At 35.2% G+C, this 20138-nt stretch overlaps 2 protein-coding genes and 1 long non-coding RNA gene across 3 annotated transcripts; 2 read left to right on the plus strand and 1 right to left on the minus strand.

Moving 5' to 3' along the window:
- Positions 1-4354: 4354 nt before the first annotated feature.
- Positions 4355-6705, plus strand: LOC127744195 (uncharacterized). The gene is made up of 6 exons (XR_008005289.1): positions 4355-5180; positions 5278-5364; positions 5453-5584; positions 5687-5821; positions 5920-6204; positions 6290-6705. It is a non-coding gene; the product is annotated as an uncharacterized LOC127744195 (long non-coding RNA).
- Positions 6706-7661: 956 nt separating this feature from the next.
- LOC127744215 (protein FAR1-RELATED SEQUENCE 8-like) lies at positions 7662-10876 on the minus strand. The gene is made up of 10 exons (XM_052256498.1): positions 10739-10876; positions 10329-10512; positions 9825-10227; positions 9618-9693; positions 9051-9129; positions 8663-8960; positions 8191-8284; positions 8030-8093; positions 7781-7932; positions 7662-7688 (listed from the first exon to the last, which is right to left on the minus strand). Exons 1-10 carry the CDS (start codon positions 10874-10876, stop codon positions 7662-7664), a joined length of 1515 nt encoding a protein of 504 aa, XP_052112458.1.
- A 3874-nt stretch (positions 10877-14750) lies between these two features.
- LOC127744178 (serine/threonine-protein kinase D6PKL1-like) lies at positions 14751-19469 on the plus strand. Its single transcript, XM_052256458.1, has 2 exons — positions 14751-15698; positions 18599-19469. Exons 1-2 carry the CDS (start codon positions 15088-15090, stop codon positions 19398-19400), a joined length of 1413 nt encoding a protein of 470 aa, XP_052112418.1. The 5' UTR covers positions 14751-15087; the 3' UTR covers positions 19401-19469.
- Positions 19470-20138: the final 669 nt, after the last annotated feature.

Below are 20138 nucleotides of genomic sequence, written 5' to 3' on the forward strand. Positions count from 1 at the left end.
CATGGTGCATGCTTTTTGCCGATGATATCGTCCTTATGGGAGAGTCAAGGGAAGACCTAAATAAGAAGTTGGAGTTATGGAGAGAAGCTCTAGAAGTGTATGGTCTGCGCATAAGCCGTAGCAAGACGGAATATATGGAATGTAAGTTCAGTCTGAGAAGGGAAAACTCCAATATAGAGGTGAAAATTGGAGAGAACACCCTACGAAAAGTTAAAAGTTTTAAGTATCTTGGGTGCATCATACAGGATAATGGAGAGATTGAACATGATGTAAATCATAGGATCCAAGCAGGTTGGTCAAAATGGCTGAGTGCATCTGGTTTTATATGCGACAAAAAAGTGCCTTTAAAACTTAAAGGTAAATTCTATCGCACCGCTATAAGACCGGCGATGCTGTATGGTACGGAGTGTTGGGCGGCTAAAGGGGAGCACGAACATAAGCTGAGTGTGGCAGAGATGAAGATGTTGAGATGGATGAGTGGTCATACGCGATTGGATAAAATAAGGAATGAAGATATAAGGGAGAGAGTTGGAGTAGCACCCATTGTGGAAAAGATGGTTGAATCGCGTCTCAGGTGGTTTGGACATGTGAGAAGAAGACCGATAGAACATCCAGTCAGGAGGGTGGATGAGATGGAAGATGGACAAAGGGCGAAAGGCAGAGGAAGACCTAAGAAGACCATCCATGAGGTGGTCAGACGAGATCTACATGTAAACGGTCTCACTGTAGACATGATACATGACAGAGCACAATGGCGTCGTTTGATTCATGTAGCCGACCCCACTTAGTGGGACAAGGCTTTGTCGTTGTTTGTTCTTCCTTTACTACTTCTCTAAGCTCAACAACATTCCATTCCTTAGTCCATGGTTCAACACCACCAAAATATCCGCTAAGGTCTCCGTGCTTGTTCGTATGCAAGTAAAGTATCTGCCACAAAAACACATGAGCAAATTAGCACTAACGTTCAAGCGAATCTAGGTATAACAAGTGATACGGCTCAACTTACCAAGAGAGCAAACAAGCATCCATCAATAGTCCTTATGCCATCTTCCTTATACTTCCTTAAGCCTTCCTTAATATAGTCATAGATGTGTCTATCCCGAAAATATCTCATTGGATTATGCACATCTATCACGCTCGGGATGAATGAAGTGGTAATATACTTATTACTTGAAGCAAACAGAAAGGTCTTTATGACAAACATTATGAAGTAGCGCCGGAACTCTTCGTTTTCTACTTCTGTTGTAACTAAGCATCTAATAACATGGGTCTTAACCTCTTTTTGGGGTTCTGCCTTCAAAGGTCTTTATGTGGTGACGATGCTTCTTCGGATCTAATTTCGGGAAGCTGTCACCTGTAAAATGAAAATCACCACAGGGTTAAGAGAAGTATTACTACATCCAAAAAACACTAACTAGCAATAGACTTACTAGGCACTGTAGAAGAAAACATATATGCACTTTACATTAAATATATATTTTACGTATTACCCTTTGCAGGGAGTCCCAATGCTTGACTTATCACTCGTGCATTCACCGGTATGTCTCCGGTCTCAACATCCAAATGCATTTGATCCTTGTTATATGACCGTGCCAGGACGGCAATCAAATCTTGGTTCATCGACCACTTAGGGATGTGACTTAGGCATCCAAAATCCATTTTCTCAACTTCTTGCTATTTGATTGGATATTTATCTTTTAGATGCTCCATCATATCCGCAATGGCAGTTGGAGAGCAGCGGGTATCAAGTTTTTTCTAAAAAATTGAGCCACTAGTTAGTATATGTGAAATTGTGTACTTCACTTGCTATCTTTGAAAATTTTTAAAGTGAGAAACAAACTACCTTTTTAGGACTCTCTGGTTTTTTCAGCCTTCCAATTTTTTTTAACGTTGTTAACATTAGATTCATCAAGTCTGCCATCGAAAGCCTTACTAGTTGCTGAAGTAGTTGTACAGTACGTAAATTAATAGAGCAATTAATCAACTTATCATCGATTATTTATTGATTTACGTACTGTGCAACTAATCATTTTATTCCTATAAAATTTGAGTAGTTTTGAAATAAAATACCAATAATCAAATACTCATTCATTGAGGCATTATTCTTTCAAATACTTTGATAATGACTGAGAGTTCTAGTGATTACTAACTTCATATATGCAAGTCATGTTTTCTTTAGATATCAGTTATTTAGTGAGTTGTGTTGTCTAAACCTATAATTTTGGATGTGTACTATTATCAATTTTGGTTATATAATAGGTATAAATTTAGGATGTGTTATCTTATAAATTTGGATTTATAATCTTATCATAGGTATGAGTTTCGGATGTGTTGATGAAGTAATTAGCGTGGATTATTATGATTTGGGATGTGTTTATCTCAATTCTACAAGTGTTTTCGGTGAAAACTTTATGTTTAACCTTATGATATGAACAATGTGCAATGTAGAATCATAATGCCAATTAAAAAATGTACTTCAGCTGGTCCAAAGAAAGGAAAATCAGCAGTTAGTAAACCTTCTAATGGCAGACTTGATGAATCTAATGTTAATAATGTCAAAAAGAAAGTTGGAAGGCCGAAAAAACCAGAGGGTCCTAAAAAGGTACTTTGTTTCTCACTTTAGACATTTTCGAGGATAGCAAGTGAAGTACACAGTTTCACATATACTAACTAGTGGCTCAATTTTTCTTCAACTGCAATTACGGATATGATGGAGCATCTAAAAGATAAATATCCAATCAAATACCAAGAAGTTGAGAAAATGGGTTTTGGATGCCTGAGGCACATCCCTAAGTGGTCGATGAACCAATATTTGATTGTCGCCCTGGCACGGTCATATAACAAGGATCGAATGCATTTGGAAGTTGAGACTAGAGACATACCGGTGAATGCACGAGTGATAAGTCAAGCATTGGGACTCAAGGGTAATACGTAAAATATATATTTAATGTAAAGTGCATATATGTTCTCTTCTACGGTGCCTAGTAAGTCTATTGCTAGTTAGTGTTTTTTGGATGTAGTAATACTTCTCTCAACCCTGTGGTTTTCGTTTTACAGGTGATAGTTTCCCGAAATTAATCCGAAGAAGCATCGTCACCTCATAGAGACTTTTGAAAGCAGAACCCAAAATGAGGTTAAGACCCATGTTATTAGATGCTCAATTACAACAGAAGTAGAAAATGAGGAGTTCCGGCGCTACTTCATAATGTTTGTCATGAAGGCCTTTCTGTTTGCTTCTAGTAATAAGTATATTACCACTTCATTCATACCGGGCGTGATAGATGTGCGTAATCCAATGAGATTTTTTTGGGGTAGACACATCTATGACTGTGTTAAGGCGGGCTTAAGGAAATATAAGGAAGATGGCATAAAGACTATTGATGGATGCAGGTTTGCTCTCTTGGTAAGTTGAGTCGTATCACTTGTTATACCTAGATTCGCTTGAATGGTAGTGCTAATTTGTTCATGTATTTTTGTGGCAGATACTTTACTTGCATACGAACAAACACGGGGACCTTAGGGAATATTCTGGTGATGTTGAACCATGGACTAAGGAATGGACTGTTGCTGAGCTTAGAGAAGTAGTAAAGGAAGAACAAGTTCGTATGTATGTGTATTTAATTTTTTTATTATGGACCTACGCTTGAGAATTAATTAACAGTGTCAATAGGATCTAATTCGCAAGATTGATGAGCTACGAAAATTCGAGAGAAAAAAGGGCAACAACGATGAACCACAAAAGAGAACACATGATAAGCGACGGGGTGCATAAGTTAGACCTCGGATTAAGGAGCGAACAAGAGAAAGGCCGAAAAAAATTATTGCCGAGTCAGATAAGGAAAAATTTTTCACCGAGACTGACATTAGCGATAAAGGATTATGTCATAGAGAGAACCCAGGCTCAACATCCTCAGATAAAATTAATGTTTTCTTATCTCGAGATCGAGTGTTGAATGGCACCAAAAATCTTCGGGAAAGGCAAGTTTAAATGACATTTTACTTTAGAATTAATTTTATATTTCTTCCTTTTGTGACTAGATTGGTATGAGTGCAATTATTCATTATATTATATAATAATTGAATGACTTGGTGTGTATAGTCTTGATCTCCAAGAAGTTGTCGATGCTAGCATTGAAAAGTAAGTGCATTTATTAATTATTGATGTTACAATTTACTTATACGATATATACACTAGTATTGGAATGAATATGTTTTATTTGTATCATTTTGGATGTGTTTTAGCAATTAACTGTGTAACGTTGTGTAATTTTAAATGTGTTTAAGTAAGTCCCTTTCTGTTATATTATAATGAAGTAAATGACTTACTGTGTGTAGCTATGAGCTCAAAGAAGAAATTGTTGCTGATTATGGAGCACCTAGTCCCGTGAACAACGAAAAATATCATGCTGTCAATGCTAGTATTGAAAAGTAAGCACATTTACTAATTATCGCTGTTATAATTTACCTATACGAGATGTATAATAGTATTGAAATAAACAAATGTTATTTGTATCAATTTAGATGTGTTTCAACAATTATTTGTATGCCATTTTATAATTTTAGATGTCTTTTAGTAACGTCGTTTCTGTTATATTATATTGAGATAAAGTACATAGTGTGTGTAGTCATGAGCTCCAAGAAGTTGTTGCTGATTGTGGAGCAACTAACCCCGTGAGCAACGAAGAACACCATGTTGTCAATGAATCGAGTGTAAAGTAAATACATGTATCAATTATTGTTGTTTCAATCTAGGGATACAATATGTACACTAGTATTTAAGCTGTTGTAATGTGAATTTCTTTGGATTGACTATCCATCTTTTATTTGGGGAGTACATGACATCAAAGTGTTTAGATATGGTTGTGTATTTCGGACACCACGAAAGTGTAAATAATATGGAAAGCGGCGAGGTTGATCATGGAATACCCCAAGATGATGCTGAAGAGTGCAATAGGCTTTTCTCGAAACCCACATCTGTCAATAACACTCCACCAACGCCTGATCCAGTTATAATCTCACCGGATTTTGATGAAGATGCAAAAGAAAAGGTGTACAGATGGATAATAGATGGCATAAATCTGTTGGATGAAGTTATCATGTGGTACCGGACACATTATACGTTGGACCTAGCACGAAGAGATCTGAAAATATTAAAAAGAAGGGAGTGGGTCGACGGTCGGGTAAAAAATCTAACAAATAATAGCTATGTACATAGAATTTTAACCTACTTCTATTATCTTTTTTCGTTTTGCCATTTATGCTTTTATGCATGTGCAGGTGATAGAGTGCATGTGTGCCATCTTTAATGAGCTCCCAGCCAAGAGGTTTCAAGAAGAATTCTACTGCATTAACCCAATGATATTGGTATGATAAACACATATCAATATTACTTTTTACTTGTGTTTACACCAATACACTTAGTGATAAACTAATACGGACTAAATGTGTCCAGGGGCGTGTTATGGCACCTATAAATGTTGAAAAATTTGAGGACAAATACAACTCAGAGTATGTGGGATTAGCATAATATTGGGAGAACGAGATCCATCTGTTCAACAAAGTAGAAGCAGCCAAGAGACATATGGTATATGTTCAAAAATATTACATCTAACAATTATAAAGTTTTTTGTGCATCACTTTATATTTTTGTAAGAGTATCGAAAAATAAAATCTGAGCATGATGCAGTTCTTTGTACTGATCTGCCTGGGTAATCACTGGTGATTGTATGCTTTTCATCGAAAAAGTACGACATTCTTTGCTCTTGACTCTCTATTTAGATCCCCTCTTACTGATCATAGGATGAAAGTTGATGAATATGCGGTAAGTATAAACACGGTCGATACAAATTTCAATCATGTCCAATTAAGATCAATAACCAATTGCATTTGAATAATTTTGGTATGTCCTCTTATTTACAGGCCAAGCTTATTAACGAGTTGGCCCAACTCACTTTTTCATAGTACAAAGTCCAGGACGAGGGCATAGGAAAGTCCCTTTATGTGGATGTTCCGATTTAACCAAACAGATATGGTTCAATGTGATTTCTTATTTTATTGGCTATCAACACCAAATTAAATTGAAGCATATTTGCTTTTCTCTTGATTGCTAGTTATGACTGCAGAGTTTTTGTCATTAAATTCATGGACTCATGGAATTCAGAAACTCTTGACATGGATGATTATGTTGTGCCAGTTTGGACAACGGTAGGTCATAAATTCATTTAGAACAATGTTTCTAATATTTTTTATGATATTATTGTTTGGTGACATTGAACATTAATGCATGCAGAAAGACATAGCTATAACGAGGAGGAAGTACTTACTAGACATCGTGCTTGATCCGTAGAATGATTATTTGAATACCATAGAGGCTATTGCCCATGCCCCTTTACGTCGTGCGCCTCAAAGGAATAAAAGAAAAGAGTTGAGAGATTCGTGGATTGCGCTAAACACTGCTGAGCTGGCAAGAAGAGAAGAAGAGGCAGCATGCAGGAGGGCCAATAGGAGAAATAGGAAAACATAGCACTGTGCAAATATAATTAGCTATTATAATGGACATATTTTGCTCATTAGTTTAGGATATCATCTCTTTATTTTTCATGTTGTTAGGAGACTCAATTAGCCTTAGTTATTTTGCTATGTTTTTCTTTTTTGTTAATTTTTCATGCTTTGTGGATAAATAACACTTGGTTATAACATGTAGAATTTTTTCCAAACGCCAACTGGATTGAGTTGCAACACATCCAAAACAATTTTCCATCTTCATCTCTTGCATAATATAAGAAATTGTGTACAGAATTTAAGTAGTGTGTATGAACTTCTTTTTTACAAAAAGTTGTGTTTATAATTTAGTGGATATTTAGAAACTAAAATGGGTAGAATTCAATTTATGTTATCTGAGATGAGTATAAAGGTAAACTGGATTCATTTTGATATTAGTACGATTCAATTTACTTATTTTATTTTATTTTTTTTACTAGCATAATAACTTTGAAAATTAAGTATAAGCAAAAACCTTGAGACATACTGTCCTCTAAAGGACTTGTCACGTGATTTTTTTAGTTCCACAATTTATTAGTGATTTAATTGAAGAAGTAAGTATTTTTGTAGTTCTATTCAAATATAATTAGTTATCAAAATGGACATATTTTTTTCTTCAATCTAGGATGTCATTTTTTATGTTGTTAGGAGACTAAATTAACCTTAATTATTTTGTTATGTTTATCTTTTTGTTAATTATTCATTCACTGTGCATACATTATACTTGGTTATGGCAGGTAAAATTTTTTCCAACCACTAACTAGATTGACTCGCAACACATCCAAAATCATATCTCATCTTTTAAATTGGTTCCTGAACACATCTAAAACTCATTCATTTGAACCAATGAACCTAACTTTTGCAACTGCTAAGTAATATAACATAAGTAAGGTCCTCTATATTAATCAAACAAATTGCCACTCCAAAAATGAGAAACATACCCTACCTTTTTATGACACATCAAAAATGATAATTTTGTTCTACAAAAAAGAAATAGAACACATCGAAAATTCATAAATACAAATAAAATTGTCAACAAAAAAAAAATCAGGATGCACCCTAATATGAAATTGGGATTTGGAATATGTAAGTGTCGGAGATGCTATTGCATGTGTTATCCTTTAGTCATTATTTCTATAAGAATATGCCTACAAACAAATACAACAAACTAATGTCAACAAAGAGTGGATGAATACAACTTAATATATAAATAAAATGTTCGCTGATGCAAAAATCTTACATGAATAGAAGGGTTCTGGAACGAATTCAACAATGTTGTAAATCCAACCGAGCTTAGGGAATCCATTTGCGTATTTGTGGCATGATGAAAATATTCAGGGATAGAAGACAAGGTGTTGTCGGTGAAACAGTCTTCTTCAATAGGAACAAAATCTTGCATCCATACATGAACGATATTTAAATTACAAAATACAAAACTTATAACATACTCTCTAGCAATAAACACTAAAATAAACGTTAGGGTGTTTGCTAGCAGTAATGTGTCTCTCGGTGGCCTTGTTTAAATGTTTGTCTCTTTCAACAACTGCAACTTCCTGTACATATGAAAATATCTTAAATTCAACAGGCTAAACACATAAAAAATATAACCAGAGTAAGATAATTGTCTAAACCATGGCCGTCATAACTAACCTTTGGATGTTTACTACTAGCTCGACGTTTCTTAGTACCATTCTTAATTTTCCGGTCCACATCCGCTTTGAGTCTCTTGAAGATTGGACGCCCACTAGGTACCACATGAGGAGGGCTTCACAAAGCATGTAATCCATCAGGATACTCACTTGTGCGTACGCTTTCTGAATGTTTTTCTCGATGTTCGCTAAGTGACACTATAGCACTCGCAAAACCAGAACGCAATATATCAGCCTCCTCCTTGTCATGCACAAAGTCATGGGCCACATTGTAGAAGTCAACACACAGTCCTCTAAATATATTCATGCTTTCATCAGAGCGCCGTGAGTCGTGACTACTTCTAATATGGGTGTGCTTGCAATAAACATTCTTGCTCCACCGAAATAGTATATAAGACGAGTTCACCTTTTAAACCCTACAATGGGATAAAACCGATAGGACGTGGCAACAGAGGATACCATATGACTCAAACCTGAAGCAGTTGCACCTAACCTGGTGCGAAATAGGACAAAACACAACTTCATACTCGCTATAAATAGACATCCCCTTAACTATCTTCTGTTGAGTCACTTCATAGAAGTATTGGTTGTCCTTCACTACCCTTGGAGACAGGTTGCAGTCGCACTTTTTGATAAATTCGGCTTGAACATCGCAAAATATGCAGTTGTTGTACCCATATTGGAACTGCTTCTCAATAGGAGAGTTCGATACACATGGGATCAGGCCCCTATTGTCTGCTGCATCGCATTCCAACTCCTGCTGTTCTTTATCTGCAAGACAATTGTCATACTGGTGCACAAATTGAATTAAATTACTCTTACACGTTAGGTACTTATCAAAGAAAGCATGCATGCTCTCACTCCATTGTGTACTCCTCATGCCAGCCCCAAATTTGTGCTCTAGAAGAATAGGGACCCATATTGTGAATATGATAGATATCTGCATTTTGAAAGATATATTTACTTTTAAAATAGTCACCTATGTTGTGTCACTAAACATGCATGAAATGATATTTAGCATAAGTTCATTTCTTTTAAAAAATCTAGTCAACACTTAAAACGACAAATAAACAGACCAATCAAGTTTTGGATGTGTATTCATACCATTAAGCCAGTTGTTGTCATGAAGCGTTTACTCTTCAATGAAGTCATACCATGAACTTTTAAATGATTCTCGCGAACGAGACTCCCAAATAATCCCATGCATTGTAGCTTTAGTTTCCTCGTATCAGCTCAACTTTCCAAGTTTATGGGGTATCTTCCTCGTGATGTGCCAAATGCACAATCTATGCCTGGTGTTTGACATGACATTTCGAATGGCTGTTGTCATGGCCCCGCATTGGTCAGTTAAGATTCCATCTGGTGTTTTTTCCATACATTTTATAAATGTTTGCATGAGCCATTCAAAGGACTCTGTCTCTTCATTGCCAATAAAGCACACCCGAAAAGACATGACCTTTCGTGGTGATTGACACCCACAAATGCTGCAACTGACATCTCATACCTATAAAAAATCAACATGTGGGGCAATTAGTGAGCTTGAAAATTAATGAAACATTAAAAAAATAAACCAAGAAAAAGAAGTTACTTGTTGAGCTTATATGTGGTGTCAATGACACTACGTCACCAAAATACTTGTAAGCAGCTCTTGATCGAGCATCCGTCGAAAATGCATGCTTGAGACTATTGTCACTATAAACACAAATGTCGTAAAAGAAATTCGGGTTCTGCTCTTTCATCCTGGTAAAATAGTCCAGCATCTCTTTCGCATCAGTATCATCTCCATTGATTCGGAGTTTACCAGATATATAATTTCTAACATCCTTCTCAAGAAATTTCATATTAGAACGACCACCAGCTTCATCAACAAGCGCCTGAAAAGTCTTCGAAGGTCGTATACCAGCCTGGTCTTTGCGCTCAATGACATCCTTAACGTGCATGGAGAGTTCCCTGTTTTTCTTAAACATCCATGACAAATTGGGATCACACCGATGCGTGTGAGCTAATTCTACCTTCGACAGTCTCCATTTTTCAAGCTCTGTGTCAAGTTTCACATAAATGCGAGCTTTACAGTGTACAGATGAGACTGTGTTTGACCTTTGGGTTACCGGATCTTCTTTGTTCAGTGTCCATCTCTACTGCACTGTATGGATTGGTTAATAGGTGTCCTTCCATTCTTGTTGAAGTTAGTGTTTCTTATATGAGGCTCGAATCCCACGTTATTGACATAGTTGTAGTAAAATTGGCGTGCTTCTTTGAGGGTTCCAAATAGCATCCCCACTTTTGAAATCTCCTCATCAGAAATGGTGGGATGAATTATGACCTAAAAAAAATAAAACATAATAACAAGGATTGTGGCACAAGAATGACAAAATAATACGCGCATACATATATATTTATAGTGCCATTGCTCAGATATTTGGATGTGTTCACAGGAATATATTAAAATATAATCTATAATTAGCATGCAAGTAAAAAAGTCGGCCATAAATATCAGAAGAATAAATTATTATATTATCAAAAATTCTAAAAGAAAAAATGTCAACTACCTCAGTCGAGCACTCAGTCTTTGTAGCAGAATTGCTTGAACTATTACAAATATTTATATCGTCCATATCAATATGGGTATCAAATGAGTGAATTTCTTCTGACGACGGCTGCGTATTCAAGTCTATCACAAATGCCATGTTGATGTCTAAGATTATAAATAAAATAATGGTCATTATAATATTAGGAAAAGAAAAAATAGTTTTTAATTAAGTTATATGCAAATTAATAACTAAGTGTCCATATTGGTTAAACATTTTGAATCAGTAAGACAAAAAAACATTTTGTCTTGTGTTTATAGCATTTGAATAAGAAAGGATACAGGAGTATCTTCACCGCACCGAACATATGCATGTTGATACGTATTATGTCAACTAATAATGAAATGAGATACGACATTTTATTGTGAAATTTTAAATTTATTTGATAAATTTTTGGATGTGTTCTAAAAATATTTTTAATTCGATTATATTATTTTGTATGTATAATAAACTTAGGAAATAAACTAATTTTAACTATTACCTAAAATACCAAACAATAACATTAATAAAAAAAATTAAAATGAATAAAAATACTAATGCTCAAACAAGTAATAAAAATTCTAACAAATACTATGATAATATATGTTAGATTTTTTTATTCATAGTCGAAAACTTAAATTAATTATTGATTATAATAATTTTGAAAACGTTAATGTTCAAATAAGTATCGAAAAAAATCCAACTAATAATAATTCAATAATAAATATTAGATGCATTTTATCGAATCAAAAATCAAAAGATTAATTGTACTATTAACGTTTATATTTAAAAACTAGAAGTTTATGATTTTGGATGTGTTTTAAAAATATTTTATATATAGCATCATACTATTAGATGTGTTATAATTGAAAAAAAAAAACACAGTATTTATGAACATACCATTTACATCTTCTTACTTAGACTCTAGATTTTTTTTTTGCTTCTTTACTTTTTTTTTGCTTCTTTACTCAAACTAATTAAGTACAAAATACTTTATTTGTAACAGCTCTATTAATAAAATCAAATATGATCAACCTTGTTCCAATTAAATAAAAATAGATTTTTTATGTTTATTTTTAAATATAATTAAAAATGTTGAACATGATATTTCTTAACAAACTAATTAAGCACAGGTGTGGAAGGCAGTGCTACCTTTCACCGATGAAGATGAGAGGGTGCTTCAGCTGAGCGTGGAGAGCGACAACTTCATGAGCAGATTCAATGAGCAGATTCAAGGGAGGGTGCTTCAGCTGAGCGTAAAGAGCGGCAACTTCATGAAAATTCAAGGTAGCTGTGTCGTTTCTATTTCACTAATGCAGTGTGCATGTTACGTAGAAGAAGGAATAACAAATCGTATTTGTTATATAAAGTTACGTAAAAAAAAAGTCACAATGACTAATTATGAAGTGGGTAAGAAGTTAGAGAAATTTTTATTTTTAATATTAAATTAAATTTAATTATAGATATGTATCTAAAAAATAAGAATATGTTTCAATAAAAAAATAATTAAATATTATTAAAGGCTGATTAATGTTATACACGAAAATATTATTCCTGTAGATAATTGTGCGAAATAATAGTGATTTCAATTCAGACATGAGCCAAATGTCTTCCCTTCTCTCCTTTTTTCTAGGGTCTGGTTTCCTTTCCTTGGGATTTAGTTCACCCTGGGACCCTAATCAACTTTGAAATCATGGCATGTGTCATAATAATATGGGGTTAATTATACTCTTGTGAACTTTATATGATTATATCATTTGCATCTTAATTCCTAAATTAAAAAATGTGTGAATTGATTCTCAAAATTTTTCAAATGTGTAAAGTGATTATAGATTAGCTATGTTGGCACTTGCCAGTTTTCTGATCAATTCATACTTTACTAATGGTTGTCTTCGGAAATATTTGTGAAGATAAATGCATGTTTCTCATCAATTCCGTTCTTACGTATTGCTCAAGTATTTCCAAGATTGTATACACATATAATTAGCGTTGAAACGTCAAGCTTACAAGCTATGACTAAGTATAACCGTATCTAAAATTCTATAGTAATTAGTAGTACTAAAATAATTTGTCTAACTAACCTCAATTTATTGGCTACTCTGTCGACATCTCAGTTCCATAAATCAAAATCTAGAATTTTAATTGGTTAAGTAAGCTGGATGCTTAATCTATGTGACAGCATCACATGGGCTTCATATCATCTGCTTGATCAACTTGCCAATTAGTACCAGAAAGTGACTGTTTATAATTTATATCCAAACCAAATTCTTAATTATTGAAGAAAATTGACCGCGAAGATTGAAGACATACAAACAAAACAAATCAATAAGAATAAAATTTATGCGACAACTAGCTTTTTCTTCCTATTGTGTTTTTCTACAAGAAGGAAACGGCTATGTGAACAAAAACAAAAAACCTAGACCTATTATTAGCTTGTACTAAATCAAACTGAGATTGCATTAGTAGTAATTAACTATATCCGCGTTATACTTAACACAATAATGATAACAATAATAATAATAATAATGGTGAGGCCATCATGAAGACTTTGATGTGCTTGGGCCATGTTAAGTTGTATTGGATCATTTGGTTTTGAGTGGTTGTCTTTTGTGGGTGACGATTGATTAATGTGTAAAATTGCCAAATGACATGAAAAGAGAGACTTGAGAGAGGGGTCATCAATTTAGACATGGCTCATGATAGCTACCATAGCTTTTGAGGTTCTATCATATAAAAGAAAATTAGAATATAGTATAATATAATGCATGGGATAACATTATAACAATGATCTTCTCAATCTAAAAGGGAAATCATGTCCCAGGTCATGCATGTTGCACATTAATTAGAATTGGAACCTTCTCTTAGTGTTCACTTTGCGATAAAGATCTGTCTGCATTATGCAAGTAGTTAGCGGCTTTCATTACATTATGATATACGTCCCACCCACTAAATAATGAATACCATAATTGACATAATGGAACATAAAATTTAATACCATAGATAGAGGTTTCTTTGGAAAAAAAAAATTATATTGTGGGTACCTTGTTTAGGTATCATTAAATCGATAAAAAAAAAAAATTTTAATAAAAAAAGATTTTTTTATTTTTTAGTATGTTTGACAAATTTTTAATAATAAAAATAAAAATATTAAAAAAATAAATAAAATATTTTTTGAGAAATTATAATTTATATTTTTTTAAAAGATCTTTTTTGTTAAAAAAATATTTTTCACATAATAAATGAACAAAAAAGTACTTATTTTATTTTGGGTACCCAAACATAATTGATAAATAAAAAGATTTTTTTACATGAGATATCCAAACATAAAATTATTTTTATTTTTGTAAAAGATCTTTTTCGAGAATGTCACCAAATAAACTCGAGTGAATACCCCATCCGACTCCTGACAATTACCTCGAAAGGACAATGAGGCCCCCAAGAAAAAAAAAAATCCAATCCAACTCCTGATATTTTTTTTGGACTGATTAATCCCTGTGCTAACCTGTATTTTTTTTTGCACAGGAACCTCGTTGTCATTTCGAGGTAATTGTCAGGGACCAGGTTGAATTTTTTTGTTAAGGGTCTCGTTGTCTTTCGAGATAATTGTCTGAGACTATTTTGAGTTTTATTCAATAAACTCTTACTCTTTTTTGGGTGGTAAAAACATTATTGTTGGAGGAAAATTAGATAGGTATGATTCTTAAATTAAGTTAATCAAATTAATATAGTTTAGAATTTCAATTTAATTTTTAAAATTTTTTTAATATTATAATTTTAAATGAGCTAATTCATTTTATAAATTTTTTATTATAGCAGATAATTTTATAATTAAAATCTTGTTACTATTTCATATTTTACGTATTTAATTTATTTTATTTTATATAAAATTTGAATTTGGTGTGTTGATTTTGGATAACGGTGACAAAAATAAAAAAACAAAGCCATGTAATAGACGAATAGGTATAATTTAATTGCATATTGAAGGTATTAAGCTAATTTAGTTGAGCCCCATGGGTTGTTTGTTGTGCATTGAAGAGAGAAGCACAAGTATATGGAAGCAGTGGCATAACGGGGAGAAACATGGGCCAATGAGAGATCCCATACTCATGTGAACTCATACTCGTAGCCCAAAGTGCATTCCATTCTCTCTTCTCCGTTTTCCTCGTTTATCTTCAGAGCCATCAACTGTAGACTGTAGTGTATAAAACTCACTCCACCACCAAACCCAACCCCGTTATTTCGACTATTTTTCATCCTTCCACTTTCCTCATTCCCCCCTCTCGTATATATAATAACAAATTAAACCCCCCAATACTCTCAATAACACTCCAATGGACCCACCGCCACCACCAGCACCGCCGCCGTGGCAGGACGATCTCGCCGACGACCTCCAGTCACTCAGCTTCGCCTCCACGGCCACCACCACAACCACCGCCGACATCAAGCGCAGCACAAGCTTCGGCTCCGAAACCACCACACTCACGGCTTCCACCTCCGCCCGCATCCCTCTCCCTCCGACAAAGCCCCACGCCCCTTCCTCCGACCCCCGCTGGTCCGCAATCCACCGGATCCGATCCTCTGACGACGACTCAGCCTCCTCCGGCGGTCGCATCCTCCTCCCGTCCGACCTCGTCTTCTCCCGGCGCCTCGGCTCCGGCGACATCAGCTCCGTGTACCTGGCGGAGCTGAAGCCCTCCTCCGACGTAACGTTCGCGGCGAAGGTGATGGACAAGAAGGGGCTAGCTAGCAGGAGCAAGGAAGGGAGAGCGAGGACAGAAAGGGAAATTCTGGAGTTACTGGACCATCCTTTTTTGCCGACGCTGTACGGCGCCATCGAAGCACCTAAATGGCTGTGCCTCCTCACAGAGTTCTGCCCCGGCGGCGACCTCCACGTTCTCCGGCAGCGCCAGGCAAACAAACGCTTCAACGAAGGCGCCGTCAGGTAAGTACACTCGTCACTGCTTTCTCAATTCCTTGTGTAACTAACTGCGTAGAAACCGTACTGTTTGTTGTTGCTGTTAATGATTGTGTGTGTGAGAGAGTGAGTATGAGAGTGGGAAGTGGAAGCGGAGGGAGTGGGATCCGGTGTTGGCGTGCCTAGCTAGCTAGCTAGCTTAGGGGAATCTTGAACCGTTATGATTAGTCCTAACCGACGATGAAAGTGATGGATCATCCAACCCCCTTCCCCCGCACTGTCGTTCTGTCTGTGGGATGGGACCCACCTTATGTCCCCATCATTTCTCAATCGCCGGAACATTCTTTCTCCGCCCTTCTCTATTCCCACCATCTTTCATTTAATCAAAAAAACACTTCTAACACTTTCATTTCTTAGAAAAAATACTCATCATTTTTAATCTACCATATAGTTAATAATTTTGGAAGCATTTTAAGTGTTTTGTTGTTTTCAATTATAAAATAAAAAATTTCAAGATCAACAATTTTAATTTATATTAATCAGTATTTTAAGTTAGCAGTCTAATAGTTTAAATTTAGTAATTTAATGTTATATTTTTAACTAATATTTTTAAATATTATTAACTAATTACGATAAAAAGTAATAGATTGTGCTAGTCTTATACCATTATTCTATTTTCAGGCCACGTATTTATTAGTATTTTTTTCTTATGTTAGACTACAAAACATGAATTAGCTCATCAAATTCTAGATGCACCTAAGTGAGTATTAAGTTTGCAATAGGCAAAAGAGGATTAAGTTTTTGTTATGTTTTATATAACAATAGCAGTACAATGTATAAGCAAACACAATTTTTGTTTGGGTATAGGTACAATTTTTCTATGACCATGACAGAACTTAAGTTAGTGCCCATAGACTGATAAAGTTACATAGTAATAATCATTCACGGGCTAGCTGCGTTAGTTCAGTGTAAACTCTTTTAAAAATAAACTAAATATATAAAAGGAAAAGGTAAAAAGAGATGAGGGTTGTGCATAAGCATAATGATGGGTAGGTCAACGTGCAATTAATTTTTGACAAGGCTTTCCAGCTTATGCTCACTTTAACCCGTTCGATTCCGTGATTTGTCTGAGCCACCACGTGTGTTTCGTTAAACAATAATAATTGGATCATCATTCTTGGCATGTGCCTATAATTTAGGTAAAATTGCTGCTTTTAAAAGTCAAATCCACCCCCTGTATTAGTGTCACTCACCATACAAGCTAATTAGCTAAAGGAATAGCTCAATTTTTACTGTAGTACTACTACTAGCGGTGGAGTGGTACGTAGTAATTAACCTGCTTTCTATTTATGTGCACTGCAGTAAATTAAGGACTATCGCAAATCACAAATTTTCCTTTCCTTAATTGATATGTTTTCCTTTTTTGGCGAGATTAATTACTACTAGTAGTATATAGGTTAGGGTGTCCTTAAAAGTTGCAATTAATTATTAATATTTTAACTAAAATCTTCATATTCGACGTTATTTGAGGTTGGGAAATACTACCATGTTCATATAAAATGCAAGGATATCCGGGCATCAACTAGTGATATAAAATAATCTTTGATTGCATAAATTTGTGCAGGATTTCTGGCGATCTAATTTATTTAATTTTAATGAGAGGCTAATCTCGAATTGCTCCCTTAATTCTTTGATTGGGACATGTTTCTCCTGAATCTGGTTTCTAGAGTTCATAAACCAGACATTTGGTTTTGTTTTCATTTATTATAAAATGCGCTTTCACTAACGTAACGTACTTAATTTGCTTTTGCTTCTTCCTTCTTGTTCCTGGTTTATGGGGATAAAGAAAGTAACAAATGATGTTTGCATTACTTTTATGTATATCTTTTTTGGTATTTTTTAATGATATAAAAAGAATTTTTTTATCTTTACTTACTTTTTATCAACTATTTTTAATATAAAAATAGATGTATAAAATAAGTGTACACAAACGTAATAGATACATGACATTCTTTAAAGAAAATTAGTGTCTCATAACTTGTCCGTTTCGTGAAGCTTTTTTCCGACTTTAGATGCCTCTTACGTAGTATTAAGATTTAAGAAAGGAAAAAAATAATAATAAACCCTACGTCTATCCTAATGGTAGCAAAATTAAAGTCTGTCCTTTCATGTAAGTAACAATCTTCAAGAACATTACTTTAAAAATAAGAATATGACATGTTTGATGGAATGGGAAGATTATTCTCCAAATTTTGATTTGGTGCCATTATTTTTCGTCTTATTTGAGGCATCAAAACTTTTCGAATTTATTCTCATTTCTTCTTTTAGAGGACATTATCATTGTCCGAAAGATATTATGCAACATATGAAAATTCAAAAGCCAATAAATTTATCTTGTCTTACAACCCGACAATAGTTGCTATTGGTATGATAATGAACATAATATTTTAGACAAGTATTCTATAATATTCAATCAGTATCCTAGAAGGATAAAAGAAAGAGCATGAATCCCCTCGATTGAAAAATTCAATTGTCTACAAGTGTAAATCTTTACTGTTAATTGGATACTGAATTTGTGAAATAAAAAATTGAATTGAAGAGCATCTGGTCCTATAAGAGGTGGTTGCGATTAAGCAGTAGAGTAGGTCACGTCACCCTTATTAGAGTACAGCAAGATAATTGATGTCTCCTTTGGTTGATCCTTTCCGTAGGCCTAACAACCAATATTCTTGTGCACACTGTGTCATGTTGGCCAATAATCGTCCCCTACAGCCAATATAGATATAGATATAGATATAGATATGCCAAATGTACGTCGAGCAATATCTTCATATCCAAAATACTTACTAAGATTACAATATACCAAATTTAATTCAATGCTATAACTAATTCCACCCTTCATATCTCCATTGTTGTTTAATTCACAGGTTCTACGCCTCAGAGGTGTTGGTGGCACTTGAATACCTTCACATGTTGGGGATAGTCTACCGTGATCTCAAGCCAGAGAACGTGTTGGTTCGATCTGACGGCCACATCATGCTCACTGACTTTGACCTCTCCTTAAAATGTGATGACTCCACAGCAACGGCTCAGATCATCTCTGATCAAAAGAATTCTCCTCATATATTCCTACAAAAGGATCTCCACACTGAATCCTCCCAATTCACATCGTCCTCATGCATACTACCAAACTGTATAGTCCCCGCGGTGTCATGTTTTCACCCAAAGCGCAAGCGAAAGAAGAAGAAGCAAGGCCATCGTGGTGGGCCCGAGTTCGTCGCCGAGCCCATTGACGTCCGGTCCATGTCATTTGTTGGGACCCACGAGTACCTGGCCCCGGAGATTGTGTCCGGTGAGGGACACGGTAGTGCCGTCGACTGGTGGACCTTAGGGATATTTATATTTGAATTGTTTTATGGTGTGACACCCTTTAGAGGCATGGACAATGAGCTAACCCTAGCAAACATCGTGGCTCGAGCATTGGAGTTCCCAAAGGAACCCAGCGTGCCAGCCACGGCAAAGGACCTTATCTCACAGCTATTGGTTAAGGACCCCGGAAGGAGGCTTGGGTCAATAATGGGGGCTTCCCCTATCAAGAACCACCCATTTTTTCAAGGTGTGAATTGGGCATTGCTAAGATGCACAACCCCACCCTTTGTACCCCCACCTTTTACTAAAGAAGCTGTATCCGATGAGAGTTGTCCCGAGACTCCCATTGATTATTATTAATCATGGTAGGAGCAGATGGGAACAAAAGTACAGTTATAATTAATAATATAGTTGCACGAAATTTAATCATTTCTCCCTCTTTTTTATCTATTAATTTGCACCTGTAGTTGATTAAATTTTCATCTCCACTTTATACTATTTAAGAGCCTTAAATGGCAACCAACGTTGATAATTAAACTTGATGACAAGTAATGGCGTAGCATGTGAATGGGCTCGAAATTTCACTTGGTTGGTGCTTATATTCTATAATGTGGTTGGCGATGGCAGTTGCACATGATTTTATTATTTTGTTGGAGGATACAGAGCATGGACATTAAATGGGGTGTGTGATCCGAAGGTTCAACAGAGCAAAATAGTGGGGTGAGAGACAACGTTGGCATAAACAAACAATGAGATTGACTTTGGGGAAGGGCTTAGATGGGAAAAGCTGTGGCCTGCGTGGTGGGTTTTGGATCTAACTTGCTGGAGGAGGAGGGGTCCCGGGTCTGGTTTCCGAATAGAGCCAATTTTGATGTTTTTTGTGGCGTTTTTATTGGTCTAGATTGAAGAACATGCATCTGACCACGTGACATGTCCTGTGTTTACGTGCACGAGACAACTGTTGTCCTTGGTTGCACCCACTATCAAAAGTTTTGATAAGATGACTCATTGTTAATATTGCAAATGTCTTATTGTCTGGGACCGAAGAGTGAGGAGGGTCCAATTTTTTTTTATTAACTGATTGATCTTGTATGATAA

Source organism: Arachis duranensis, unplaced genomic scaffold, assembly GCF_000817695.3.
Source record: "Arachis duranensis cultivar V14167 unplaced genomic scaffold, aradu.V14167.gnm2.J7QH unplaced_Scaffold_232527, whole genome shotgun sequence".
In the NCBI taxonomy this organism is placed as follows: domain Eukaryota; kingdom Viridiplantae; phylum Streptophyta; class Magnoliopsida; order Fabales; family Fabaceae; genus Arachis; species Arachis duranensis.

Coding starts and splice junctions, on each gene's coding strand:
- LOC127744215 (XM_052256498.1), bottom strand. CDS start 10,876: ATGGCATTTGTGATAGACTTGAATACGCAGCCGTCGTCAGAAGAAATT. Junction 9,694..9,824: donor CGATCAAGAGCTGCTTACAA/GTATTTTGGTGA, acceptor GATTTTTTATAG/GTATGAGATGTCAGTTGCAG. Junction 8,094..8,190: donor CTAGTAGTAAACATCCAAAG/GTTAGTTATGAC, acceptor TCATATGTACAG/GAAGTTGCAGTTGTTGAAAG.
- LOC127744178 (XM_052256458.1), top strand. CDS start 15,088: ATGGACCCACCGCCACCACCAGCACCGCCGCCGTGGCAGGACGATCTC. Junction 15,699..18,598: donor TTCAACGAAGGCGCCGTCAG/GTAAGTACACTC, acceptor TTTAATTCACAG/GTTCTACGCCTCAGAGGTGT.